General features: G+C 47.1%; 1 protein-coding gene across 6 annotated transcripts in view; it reads left to right on the top strand.

Moving 5' to 3' along the window:
- Positions 1-13,159, top strand: part of Arid1b (AT-rich interaction domain 1B) — a 389,935-nt gene that overhangs the window by 358,204 nt on the left and 18,572 nt on the right. For all 6 annotated transcript variants that reach the window (XM_047557068.1, XM_047557066.1, XM_047557067.1 and 3 more), the window contains 2 exons: positions 5,013-5,222; positions 7,953-8,157. In XM_047557068.1, coding sequence (XP_047413024.1) covers positions 5,013-5,222; positions 7,953-8,157 — 415 coding nt within the window. The remainder of the gene's footprint in view (positions 1-5,012; positions 5,223-7,952; positions 8,158-13,159) is intronic.

Raw genomic sequence — 13,159 nt, 5'->3', positions numbered from 1 at the left:
GAATCAAAAGATCTCTTTTAAAAATCCTTAACATGCAATTAGTTGCCAAGAAGGCTTAATTAACAGGCTAATTTTATAAGGCAATGTATTGAAGAGCAGAGCTCAGGAAAAGCGAGTCAGAGGGAAGAAGACTCTGGCTGTGCGGGATCTGGCAATCTAGTCAAAACCCAAAAGGAGTCTGCTATTAATTATCCGTTCACTGGGTTAAACAGATAGAGCTTGACGGGTTGAAGGGTTGGCCTTTCTAGTGAATGTCTGTGAAATTCACGAGGAGCTCTGGCACAACCAGCATTTGCCTTTCAGAGGAAGGAAGGGCACTCTGCTCTCGCCTTCCCTGGAGACGCGTTTCCGTTGCAGCCCAGGATGAGACATGCAGTGCTTCCAGGATGGGGGAAGCAGGGCTGAAGAGCAGGGAGAGCTGACTCCTTAATTTTGGTATCTCTGTGTTATTTGCTTTGAGTCTCAGAAGGCAGCAATATTGTGTGGGTTTTTTCCCATAATCCACCCTAATTATTTCCTTTCTCTCTCTCCTCTCTCTCCTCTCTCTCTCTCTCTCTCTTTCTAATAGGAAAAGGCATTTTGGATCAGTAATGCTCTTAAATGAACATGTAGAATTCAAGTAACTTTCCAAAAACATTTGTACATTGACTCAAAGGAAAAGTTTCAGAGGTGAAAAATAATAATCTTTAAAACTTCTGACAATAATTAAGAATAATAATTTCATTTAAAACAGACCATGTTTTATATTTAAATGCTCATTTTGCTACTTTCCAAATTACAAAGAATGACTGAGGTGGATATTAGCTTCTAGCTTGCTGGTCAGATTGTCTCTATCCAGGGAGTCTGTAGGAAAAACTTATCAAAATCCCACTTTCTACTTAAATGTGAGAAAATCAAACAATCATTGACCCCATTTTTTGTTTATAATGCAATTACACTTGAAGTTGTGTATTAACTTTTTTCTGAATATTTCCACATTCATTAGTCTTCTTGTACCATAAATTGTTATATGTTTAAAATTTGACAAGCAGACTTCTGGCTCTGGTGCTAGATAAGGACAAGAGAAGCCATTTACTAGAGCGGAAGTTGTTAGACTCTTGCTCTGTGGTGAGCAATAGCCACTTTTTTGAATGAATTGATAATCCAGGAGGGGGCCTCAAAGGAGAGCATCCTGAAGAAGCAGAGGTCCCTCTCACTCTCGGAGCACTGCAAACACATGCGATTCAGGAGTGTTTAACTGCTCTTTCTGAGATACCATTCCAATTTGTGCTTGAAATTATTCTTAATAGTGTCCCTAATAAAGCCCGTCTAACAGCAGGCCTGAAAGAGGCAAAATAATAAACCTGCTGTTGCTTTGACAGCGTACTATGGACCAACATTGTTTTGTTACAAAACATTCTAAAATAAAAATAAACATTTGTCCATACACATGCACTTATACATATCACCAAGCATATGGTAAAGACTGTGAAAATGTAAATCTGCCTAGAAGGCTTTAGGAAAATGTACTTTTAGGCTTAATTAAAGTACATGCAATGAAAACATTTGTGGCACCATAAGAATGTCTTGCTGTAATTTTTCAGCAATTTCCATTCCTTTCCTTGCCTCCACAACAGTTTCAGAACAGTAGGATGTAATTTTCACAACACTCAAGCAGTGCTAGATGGTCCTTGGTGATCTGGAAAAGTCACTGGTCTTTCTGAAGGCCGCCTGCTTGTCCTTCGCTGGGGACATGGTGAGGGGGGACCGAGGTGAAGATCTCCATCTTGAGGTTTCCTGGTAGCTAATGTCTAGGATTTTTTTTTGCTTTTTTTTTTTGCTTTTCTTCAGTACTGGGGAAGGAACCCAGGGCCTCATGCATAATAGGCAAGTTCTCCACCACTGAGCTACCTCCTCAGCCCACGGCTCATGCCTTCCGTAGAGAAGAGGCGCGCTGAGCCCGGGCGGCAGGGTACTGGATAACCCGCGTGCTCCTTATCTGCTGAGCCTGGTTTCTCCTCCTGTCCTTTCTGTCTGTTCAGACACCCAGATCCTGGCTCTGGGAATAATTTGACTGGTGAGCAGGCCTTGGGGTGGAGCTGTGGCCGCTAGCACTGAGCGTGGCCCTCTCGGCCTGCAGTCTTGCTGCTTGTGTCCACGTTCGCTTCCCACCTTGCCGCCTGAGCTCCGTGCATAGGCTGCTGGAGTCAGTTCGTGGCTCTTTCTTGCATGCCGCCAGACTTCACACTTCTTCCTTCCATTTGAGCCTTCATACAACAGATATCTATCGAGGAGCATCAGTGCGGAGGCCGCTGTGCTAAGTGCTATCGATTTAGAATAAAGACAGTCTAAAGTCCAGTCAAAAGAGTGCAGTGAGACCAGCAACCACATACGAAGCAGTTTTACCAGCTGTGTACCGAAGGGCTGCAAAAGAAAAATGAAGTGTGGGCTGGTGGATTCAGACAGGCCTGATGTAGGCTAGCAAGCAGTCCCCCACAGGATTGGTGTCACCAGATGGAGGCCTGACTGTGCGGGTGCATTGTCCTGCATTATGGTGCCATAAAAGTGCTTTAGGGAAGATCTTAATATTAAAAATAAACCTAATAGAAACTTATCTTTATTTCATTTTTCTAATTTTAGGAGAACAAATTGAGATAGCACAAGTTAACAAGGAAAGGTGAAAGAAGTTAAAATACATATATGCAAACTAAGCAGCTGATCATTACCTCAGACCCGCCCCAGGTTGTGGGCATCGCTGCCTTCAAAAAGCAAGAGCAGCCGGGCACCGTGGTGCGCGCCTCTGATCCCAGTGCTTGGGAGGCTGAAGCAGGATCACAAGTTCAAAGCCAGCCTCAGCAACAGTGAGCCCTAAGCAACTCAGTGAGACCCTTTCTCTAAATAAAATACAAAATAGGGCTGGGGATGTGGCTCAGTGGTCACATGTCCCTGAGTTCAATCCCTGGTACCTGCCTCACCACCCAAAAAGGAGGAACAAACATGTCTGCACCCAATAATGAATAGCCACTCCCCAGTATCAGTTTAGAGAGGACCAGGTCATAACTGGCAGATGGATCTTACATTCAGGATAAGGGTAGAAATAGTCAGAAGTCATTTTAAATTGAAATGATTGCTTTATTTCTCATATCTTTAAATTTAATCTCAAACTTTACCTCTCAGTTTTTCACAAGTGACATGAAAGAAGACATTTTTTATTTAACTAATTCTAGAAGGTAATACTTTTTTCTTCATGTTATTATTTCAAAACTTCACTTTTAGAAAACATGGGACCCATTTTTTTAGTGTATGTCCCCAAAAGAAACGCAGCTCAGTACCAGCATGTCCCTGGCAGCAGCATCCTGCTGGGACACCAGTGTCCTTCAGTGCAGTCAATCTGGGAGTCCAGTGGCTCTGTGTAGACAATTTCTCTTCCTCCTCTAGCAATCCTTGGGTACCGTAGCACAGAAAGGAAAGTTCAGAAGCTTATAGTTTGGACATATGTTTACACAGACTGGGCATATGTGGGAATGGACTCATATATATGGATATGGATGTATGTTTTAAGTTCTTACCTAAAGTAATTTCTTGCCAAGAGTGGTGGCACATGCCTATAATCCCAGCGGTATGGGAGACTGAGGCAGGAGGAGTGCACGTTCAAGACCAGCTTCAGCAACTTAGCAAGAGCCCATCTCAAATTTTTTAAAAAAGGACTGGGAAGTGACTAAGTAGTAGAGGGACGGTAGGTTAAATCCCTAGTACCACAAAGTAACAGTGAGAATGATCATTCCTAAGTGACTTGAAGTTTAAGGTCAACACTGAAGTCAGTTCTCAAAGATCACACTTTTTTATCCTGCTGTTCTATGTTTTTAATCTACATCAGCTGCACCACCCATAATTATATATTTTATGTAAAGATTTTATGCCTCGGTAATTCTAAGGGTGAAGGCTTAATGCTGCCACCAGAATGGCTTTGGAGAGTGATGTGGCAGAGGCCAAGCTGCAGCTCTCCAGGCTCTGAAGGTGGCGTCCCTGGGCCTCCTTTCTCAGGGCCTGCCTTACTAAGGCTCAGGTTGAGAAATAAGGTGTCACAGCCAACCTCAGTGTCAGTCATGTTATTGACACCACCACGCCCAGATTTCATCTGTGTATTTAAAATTATGTTAATGCTAAATAAAAGGAAAAACCTAACAGGACTGTCTCAAATAGTGACCGTATTGCCAGTGACAGCCTCATAAGTCCACATGAAAGAATGACATGACTTCTTCAATCCAGGGAAGTCTTCATTGAGCACTTGGCAGTAGTGTCGCACAGTAACCCTAGCATGACAAACATACAAATACACAAATCTTCTTGCAAGGGCAGAGACACAAAAGACAGGAGGGACATACAGTGGGGCTGTCCAGGGCTGAAAATGTCACCTGTCCAGATCCACGAAACACCACAAGTTTGCTTCTCCAGTTGATTTAGGGTTTTCATGAATGAATATACATATAGTTGTAAGTGAACATAATACCTTTAGTTATTTTTTTGTGGTGCTGAGGATTGAGCCCAGTGCCTCGCACATGCCAGGCAAGCGCTCTACCACTGAACCCCACACTAAACATTATTGGTGTTACAAGGAGAAGTAGGAATACATTTAGTTTGGGGCTCTACAAGATGACAATATTTTTAATTCACTACGCTCCTTCTCTGAGCTAGAACCTTTTCTTTCTAAAATTGCTATAACACTTCATTGGAATATTGCCTTCTGGGATTCAACGCTTATATCAAAATTTAAAAAGGGTTTTATTTTGGTTTAGCTTTTTAAGTGTCTGAAAGGGCGAGTTTGGGCCCTTTTATGTAAAGTCAAAGTGTAATTCTTAATTAGGAGAACGTGTAGTCTGTGCCTGAACTAGTAGCCTTCATTCCTGACTGTCGTGTGATAGCGGTAGATTTTACTCCTGCCTCTTCTTGTTGGTGGGCTCACAACTGTCTCCTCGCCTTCTCCCCTCCCCTCGGCCCCCACCGCCTCCTCCCCATGCTCCCTCTGGCCCTAGAAGTCCAGCTCCTCCACCACCACTGGGGAGAAGATCACGAAGGTGTACGAGCTGGGGAGCGAGCCAGAGCGGAAGCTGTGGGTGGACCGGTACCTGACATTCATGGAGGAGAGGGGCTCCCCTGTCTCCAGTCTGCCCGCAGTGGGCAAGAAGCCCCTGGACCTGTTCCGGCTCTATGTCTGTGTCAAAGAGATTGGAGGTTTGGCCCAGGTGAGAACGAACGAACGAACGAATGAGGAGACATTACAGAGAGAAGCTTATTTAAATACGTGGAATCAGGGTTTTTTTCTCACAAAGGAAAATCTAAACCTGTTGGAAAGTCTGGGACCCATTTCTGTGTGCTAGAGGGGGGCGGGGGGCTCAGCCACCAATCCAGTAGGACCTCAGCAGCTCTAGAATTCTCTGGAATCTGCCATTAGTTCATGTAAACACTTCAGAAATGTTTGACAAATGACTGAATTAATTCTCTGGATCAGACATAAATCACATTGTCTGTTTCCCTCTATCCAGAAATAAAGTCATCCTGGTAAAGCCACACCCACTGTCTCTGGGCAGTGAGGAGACTTGTGCTGTGGTTTTCAGTATAGCAGGGGAGGCCACCAGGGCTCAGCTCCAGAGGGTGCTCATTGCCCTGGTGTGCCAGTGCCCGTGGGTACTTGCTTGACTCTCAGAGTGAGTGTCCCCTCAGTCTCATGCCCCAGGCACCTGCTTTGCTCACCCCAGCCCCACTATTTTTTAGTAAGGAGCCTAGTTATGTGGACAAATCGTGTCACAGAAACATGTAAGGGTCTAAAGCATGAGCTGGTGTCACGCTGTGGCCCTTGTCTTTCTGTATACCCACATGGTGGAGGGTCACTGGCCCTAAAGAGTAGATTGAGGAAGCCATGTGTCATGACTCTAGTCCCAGCAGTTCAGGAGGCTGAGGCAAGAGGATCACAGGTCCACTTCAGGGAAACCCTGTCTTAAGATTTAAAAACAAAACAAAACAAAAGGCTGGGGAAGTAGCTCCGTGGTAGAGTGCTTGCCTAGCACAGGTGAGTTGCTGGGTTCAATACCTAGTACCAGAGCGGGGGGAAAATAGATGAGGAAACTCTTGCATAACAGGATAAAGCACCATAATATAGTAGCCCAGGGACACTCCCACAGTAGGTAGCAGGACCAGGTCTCTCTGATTCCAAACTTGCCTTCTCCTTTCCCAGTAGTTCTCCATCCCCGTCGTACATTAAAATCTGGGATACTCACCCCAGACCAGTGAAGACAGCTTCTGTCCCTCCAACCCTGGTGGTCTAACAGTCAGAATAGGCACCCTGCACCGCACACCTCACCACGATGACCAGATCACTATCCAAGGATATGTCCTCTCATCCACAAGTGTCCCTGAGGGCCTGCTGTGTCTCAGTGCTGCCATTCTGGGGGACACAGGAGGGGCCTTTGATCTTGGCCTTCCTGCTAGGTGCCTAACTGAGGCCTATGACAGAAACCTTTAAGCTTGCTCCAAGACTCTCACAATCAGATATGACACAGACCCATGTGAGGGATGGTCAGCAGAGAAAGTGACCCAGACGCCTCTCTTCCACCGCCTCCTGCCCCACATTCCCCCGCCCCTGGGCTCCTCCCCGTGGGCTTCAGAATCAGCCAGGCCATCACACAGGTATCGTGCAGCCATGGTCAGCCTACCTTCTTGTGACCATCTCAGCAGTGCGTCACCAAATTGGATCTGCAGACGAGTGTCTTTGCTAGCTTGCTAACGAGAGGGTTACTCACATGTAGCTGGGGACGCCCCATCTTGCTCTCCACTGAGTGGGCATCAGATGTGTTGGAAGCAGGTGCTGTACCCCCACACAGACCAGCTCAAAGCCTCCCGCTCAGGCTGCCCCAGGCAGCATGCTGACTGGTTTGGGGGCAGCCACAGGCCGCTGTTTGTGGTCTGGTCTTGTGTTAAGTGCCAGAAGAGGCATTTCCCTAAGCATGCCATGGTTGGTTTATTCTGCACCATTTAGTACTAAGCGATGGACGTGAAGAGCCTTGTGAGAAAGGTGGGATCTAGAAATCCAGCCTGTCATGGAATGCCACTGCTCCCTTAACCCTTCGTTGTCCTTCGCATAGCAGGCATCCAAACACACAGCCTGCCCCAGGTCCTTCGCGGATCCCCGTATCTGACCTTTCTAACCTGCTCCCGGGAGCGAAGGAGGTTGAAGTAGTGCCCCAAATCTCTATGCTGCACTGCAGGACTGCCTTGTCTTCTCTCCCTGGACCTGGACCTGGACCTGTCCCCTCCCTTCTGTCCTGTAGGGGTCTCCAGCCTCAGTGGGCTCATCCTGAGCAGCACATACCAAGGTGTGCCCCGCCCGCACCGCTCAGCGGGGGGCCAACGGCCCAGCCAGGGCAAGATGGCGCCATGTCAGGCTTTGTTGGGGGCATCTGGTGATGGGGACTCACCCAGCCACCTTTGCACAGGTGCTGCTTCTGCCCACACCACAGGAAGCCTGCAGTGAGAGTGGTGGACAGATGGACATGGCAGAGTTACAGTCTCACTTTGGGAACTGGGCTGTTGGAAGAAAACACACGTGCATTGCAGAACCGTGCTGTTACTTTTAAGCCCACTCTCCGATGCCCTTTTGCCTTCACTGGAGATGGGGTGGGATGCTGTGCAGGAGTGCCCGTCACTGGAGGAGCCCAGGAGGCCCCAGGAGCCGGAGCCGGCAGAAGGCTCTGCAAGCGCGAACGCCTTTCTGTCGCTATCAGCAGGTTCCTTGATGGCTTCATGACTGTGAATGCTGTCTGTGCGCTGCGAGTGGGAGTAATGAGCATTAGTTAAAAGAGGCAAATGAAAAAAGTCAACCAAGACATTAAGTGCTTTTTTTGTCGCCTGGCTTTAAACAAGCCACTTTGCTGCAAGCCAGTGATCCTGCTGTTCCTTCTTTTTTTCTTTTTTGCTAGGTTAATAAAAACAAGAAGTGGCGTGAGCTGGCAACCAACCTAAATGTTGGCACTTCAAGCAGTGCGGCAAGCTCCCTGAAAAAGCAGTATATTCAGTACCTGTTTGCCTTCGAGTGCAAGATAGAGCGAGGGGAGGAGCCCCCGCCGGAAGTCTTCAGCACCGGGGACACGAAGAAGCAGCCCAAGCTCCAGCCGCCATCTCCTGGTAGGTGGCAGCGCTACAGCTGGCAGAGGGAAGCCCAGGGCACCAGAGGCCAGAGCTGGAGGCTCACAGCTGTGGGGACAGGGAGGGAGACGAGGAGGGGCGCTTGGGACCTTTGAGAGGAAATGGTGTCTCCCTTTGTTTTGTCATTTAATTGGACCCCTTGGCAGAGCTGTAGGAAAGTGAGGACGAGAACTGGGATGTGCCCTCTGTGGTCAGTGCTTGGAAGGCGTCACTCTTTGGCTTTTACCTAATTTACTCAAAATGGACTGCAATTCTGAGCTACACCTCTTCATTTCTTATATAAGAATTTTTAAACATTTCATATCACTGTGTAAAGTAACCACCACATTGACCTGTTCCACTATTTAGCCCCCTGCACAATGCCACCTATAGGTGGAACAGTTGGTAGTGCCAGCTCTTCCTTGTACATTAGCAAAATGAAATCTGGACTTGGTTTTTGATGTCCCCTACCCAGCAGGTTCTCACTTTGCAGGAGTCCCGTGAACTGCCATCACGGCCCATTCAGCCCTACTCCTGAAAGGGGACGGGCAATCAGCTCTGACAGGGGCCAGAGTCAGGACCTGCTTGCGTCTGGCTCACCTCCGCCCTCCAGGCAGAGCGGGTCCCATGCCCGCCTCTCCATCCCCAGGAGAGACCTGCCCTCTGCAGCTCTCCTGCTAGCCTTCGTTCTCCCTCTTGGGGTTTCCCACTTGGAATTGCCCAGCCTCGCATTCTGATGGTAAATGCAGTATCTGAGGCAGGAAGAAACTGGCAGCATCCTCTGCTCTGGGCGGCCTTGTCACCCACATAAATCCCAGTTCTGTTTCTGGCCGCTGGTCATCACAGAGGCCACCTTCAGCACTTTGCTGTGTGCTCTCGTCCCTGCGTGGAGACAAGCGGGCGCACACACTGCTGGTGTGGCACGGCCTGTTCTGAGCCCGGTACAGTGCCAGGCACTTTCAGCATGCATGTCACTTTGCCTTCACATCAGCCCTGGATCTTGGCACTGTCTGCACACCCCGAGAAAGCAAAGGCCGGAAGAAGCTAAGTACCCCACAGGCATGTGTGGGACCGCAGGAGGTCAGGTGCGGGGTGTTTGACTGTAGGTCATTCACCAGACCCACCAAATGCCTCTCAGCCTTTGTGACAGTGTCTTTGTAGCAGGTCAAGAGTTGACAGCTAGGAGGCAGAGAAGGGAGTTGTCCCCTTGATGATGCCTCCAGCTGCTGACCTGTGGCAAAGCTGGTGTCTAAGGTTTGCTAGTCACCGGGTCTCTCGTGAACACTCTCCATCCTGAAGTGCACTTGTAGTAAACATATCTAGACTTAGACCTGTGGGTTCCAAGTACAAGGAGAAATCCTCCTCTCTGACCCTACCCTTAAAGATCGTGAGCTTTTGTCACTTAGGGTGTATATGGAAAATTGGGAAATCTAAGTTTTTAAATTGCACATTACATTCAGTTCACAGAATGAAAGAAGCTGCCTACAAACAGCTCCGAAACTATTTTTCAAAACTAAAGGCTCAGTGGGGTGCAGGGAACGAAATGGTGCTGTCTGCAAAGATCCAAGGGAAAGAGCATGTCCCCGAACAGTCTGTGCTGTGTGTGGAGATTGCTCTCCCAGCATGCCTCAGCCTCGGCACTGGAAGGAAGCCCCACCATCCTGGAAGGTGGAGGCCTATTCTAACAGCCAGCTCTTTCCTTTCCCTTTTTCTGAGTCTACTGCCTTTATGATGGCATTATGATTTTAGCAGCACAGAAGAGATTAAATTGTGCAAGCACCCATTGGACCAGATAGAGCTCCTTCCTGTGACACAAGAGGCAGCGAAAACAACTTCTTGGCCTCTACCATGAAGCCAATGGCCAACCGAGAGAGCACCTGCAGAGTGCTGTGACCCCACAAGACTGGCTAGTGGGTAGTGAGCAGTGGTGTCCCCACTTCCAAAGTCAGACCTTGCATCAGTTGACCAAGTACCTATCAGGTTGCCTCCCTGGGTCTGAGACCACCATTAAGGAGGGTGACTCTAAAACATTTGTATTGTCAACGAAGGAAATTAAAATTATTTCTAACTGTTCTCCATGTCAGGATCTCATTTATTCCATAATTTTCAAACAGATTTTGAGCCAAAAAATTGTGTTCTTTGAAATCATTAGGAACACAATTACAGCTGGGCACACTGACACTACCTGTAAACTTAGAGGTCCGTGAAGCTGAGATGGGAGGATCACAAATTCACAGCCAGTCTCAGCAACTTAGTGAGCCCTAAGCAACTCAGTGAGACCCTGTCTCTAAATAAAATATAAAAGGGGGGTGGGGGGGTTCAGTGGCTAAGCCTCACTGGGTTCAACACCCAGTATGGAAAAAAAAGAACACGATTACAGTGCTATAACTATCAGCACATTCAGGTAAATTGAACTAAATTATTCCCAAGAAATAGTCTAAATTTTTGTCCAAATACTCTCTGAACCCAATGAAAAAGTTAAATCACAGCTGGTGCAGTGGCGCACATCGTAACCCCAGCAGTTTGGGAGGCTGAGGCAGGAGGACCGAGAGTTCAAAGCCAGTCTCAGCAACTTAGCCAGGCTTTAAGCAACTCTAAATAAAAATATAAAAAAGGGCTGGGAATGTGGCTCAGTGGTTGAGTGCCCTGGGTTCAGTCCCCCATACCAAAATAAAAAAAGAAAAGAAACAGCTAGATCACTTGGCAGTGTCCTGAGAACATTGCAAGTTATGGATCTCTGATATTGCTTTGATTTGATGTGCCTTCTGTGCGTTTAAATATCAGTACAGTTGGTCACTGGAGGCATGACCCCCTTTACCTCGGGGACTACACCACATAGGCACATTGGACACCCAGGTGTGCCTACATGAACCTGGGCAAGACCTTGGACTGTGGTCTGCATCTTTAAGCCACCAAGGGGTCGCCGTTACTGAACCTACAGAAGAGAACCACCAACCCAGGTGGCCCCTGCAGGCCAGAGGGAGGAGGGAGCTGAAGAGCTCTGGAAATCAGGCAAGGAAGCTCCACATTCAATTAGTAAGGCTGTAACCAAAAACCCATCCATCTTTGCTGGCAGGTGGCTGACTGAATTTCTATTATTAGTTGACAGGTGATGTCACAAAACCTGTCATGGATCCAACTAGGGAATCCTCAGTGGAAGATAAATGAGAAAGGGGCTGGGGTATAAACAAAGGTGCCCTCTGGTTGACCTCCAGTCACTAGACCTGGGACACATCAGCTGCTGTTCTGCCCGCCTCCTCCCTGCACCCCTCCCGCCAGAACTAGGGCACCAGTTCCGTGCTGTGTAAATTATCTTCCCAGCCAGGAGCCTGGCTGTTCTGTCTGAAGTGTGTGAATGTACTTAACCTTCAGTAACCTTTCCATTGTTTACTTTAGAGTATACATTCGTAGCTTCTGGCAAAAGGTAGGGATGTCCTAGACAGCTGCTGCCGCCTCTAATGGAGCTGCATTTTTTTTTCCCCTGAAAGGAAAGGAAAAACACTGGCAAGAGAAAATTCCTCCCCCCTTTTTTAAATTTTATTAGCTGTGAATTCGAGTACTGGTAAATGAGGGTCCTTCTGTAAGCACAGCCTGTGCTGTAAGGAGCAGCAGTCTCTCCTCTGCAGCCCTGGGGGCGGCGGGTCCACAGGCTCGCCCTTCTGTGTCATAAGACTCCTTCACTCTTTTATTATGGTGTACCTGCTTAATATGCATTTCCAGGGCTTGCCAAAGTCTTATTTGTAAGCAGTCTTCAATTAGTGTTTCTTCTAAAATACCTCTGTTAGTAGGTAGTCTTCCCACGTGTCTGAGAAATCCCAAGCCGGGAAGGCAGGGGGAACGTCTGGCGCACAGCCGGGACCACTCAGACCAAGGGCCAGGCAGCTATGATCTGGCCAGGGTGTCCGTGCGTAGAGACAGGGCTTTCTGCAAAGAAGCCATCTACACATTTCCATCTCTGACTCCTTTACAGTTTACCCTGTAATCTGGGTACTTGTTTAACCTCCATTTCCTTTTGAAGTAAAATGTAAATAACACTAATTGTAGTGAGCCCTGGATACTTCACGGGAAAGGAAGTAGAAATGGTAACACACCAAATGGTGTCCTTGCCAGTCAGCAGTAATCCTGCGCTTGGTTCCGAGTTCCCTGATTGTGAACTCCATGAGGGCAGGGCTGTCACCTTCCTTGTCAGTTTGCTACACTGAGTTGCCCAGGTGGAATATAGTGGGCACGTCCCCCTGCTCAGTCAGTAAGTGGAACCAGTATCTGCAGAACGTCCAGCGTGTTAAGGACCATGATACATGATAAAGCTGGAGCCCTTGAAATATTTTGGTTTTCCTACAAGGCAGAATTAATTTATTTTTTTCAAGAATCCCACTTGAGTTTTGGGAAAAAAATCTCAATTCTGAGCTTTATTATAATGTAATTATAAGTTAAAGCAAAATCTCAGAACTCTAATAGCAACATTAAAGAACTCCAAACCAGTATGACTTGTGTTTTTTAATAATGAATCTGATTGTATACCTCCAAAACCAACTGTGTCCTGAGACAGTGCTTACACATCCAGGTGTTGAGAAGGTGTTAAAATAATAGAAGCCTCGTTGTTACTTTGTAGCATTGCTTTTCCTCTTAAACATTTCTCATTGCCCAAGACTCACAACTGTTTTCTAATTTTTTTTCCTAAAGCAACATAATAGTCTGTCAATTGATGGACTAAAAATTTTTTCCTGTTTTTCTTCATTTACATTTAGAATATCTCCAGCATAGATAACACAGGATTAAACATTGCTCTGCCTAAAGCCTTCTTTTTATTATTTTCTTGGATACTCAGGAAAGCAGTTACCCAGTCAAAAGGTATAAATGTTTTATGACTCAAAAATAAAGTATATTCCCATATATTCTACTCAGAGAGAACCTTACTGAGGATGAGGGGTGTGGCTTAGAGGTAAGGACCTCCACTGCACAGCAAGGGCCTGGGTCCGTCCCCAGCTCGCATGCACACACA

Source organism: Sciurus carolinensis, chromosome 7, assembly GCF_902686445.1.
Source record: "Sciurus carolinensis chromosome 7, mSciCar1.2, whole genome shotgun sequence".
Lineage (NCBI taxonomy): Eukaryota > Metazoa > Chordata > Mammalia > Rodentia > Sciuridae > Sciurus > Sciurus carolinensis.
Note: the sequence above shows the minus strand (reverse complement) of the source record. Positions and strands in the feature narration are given on the sequence as shown.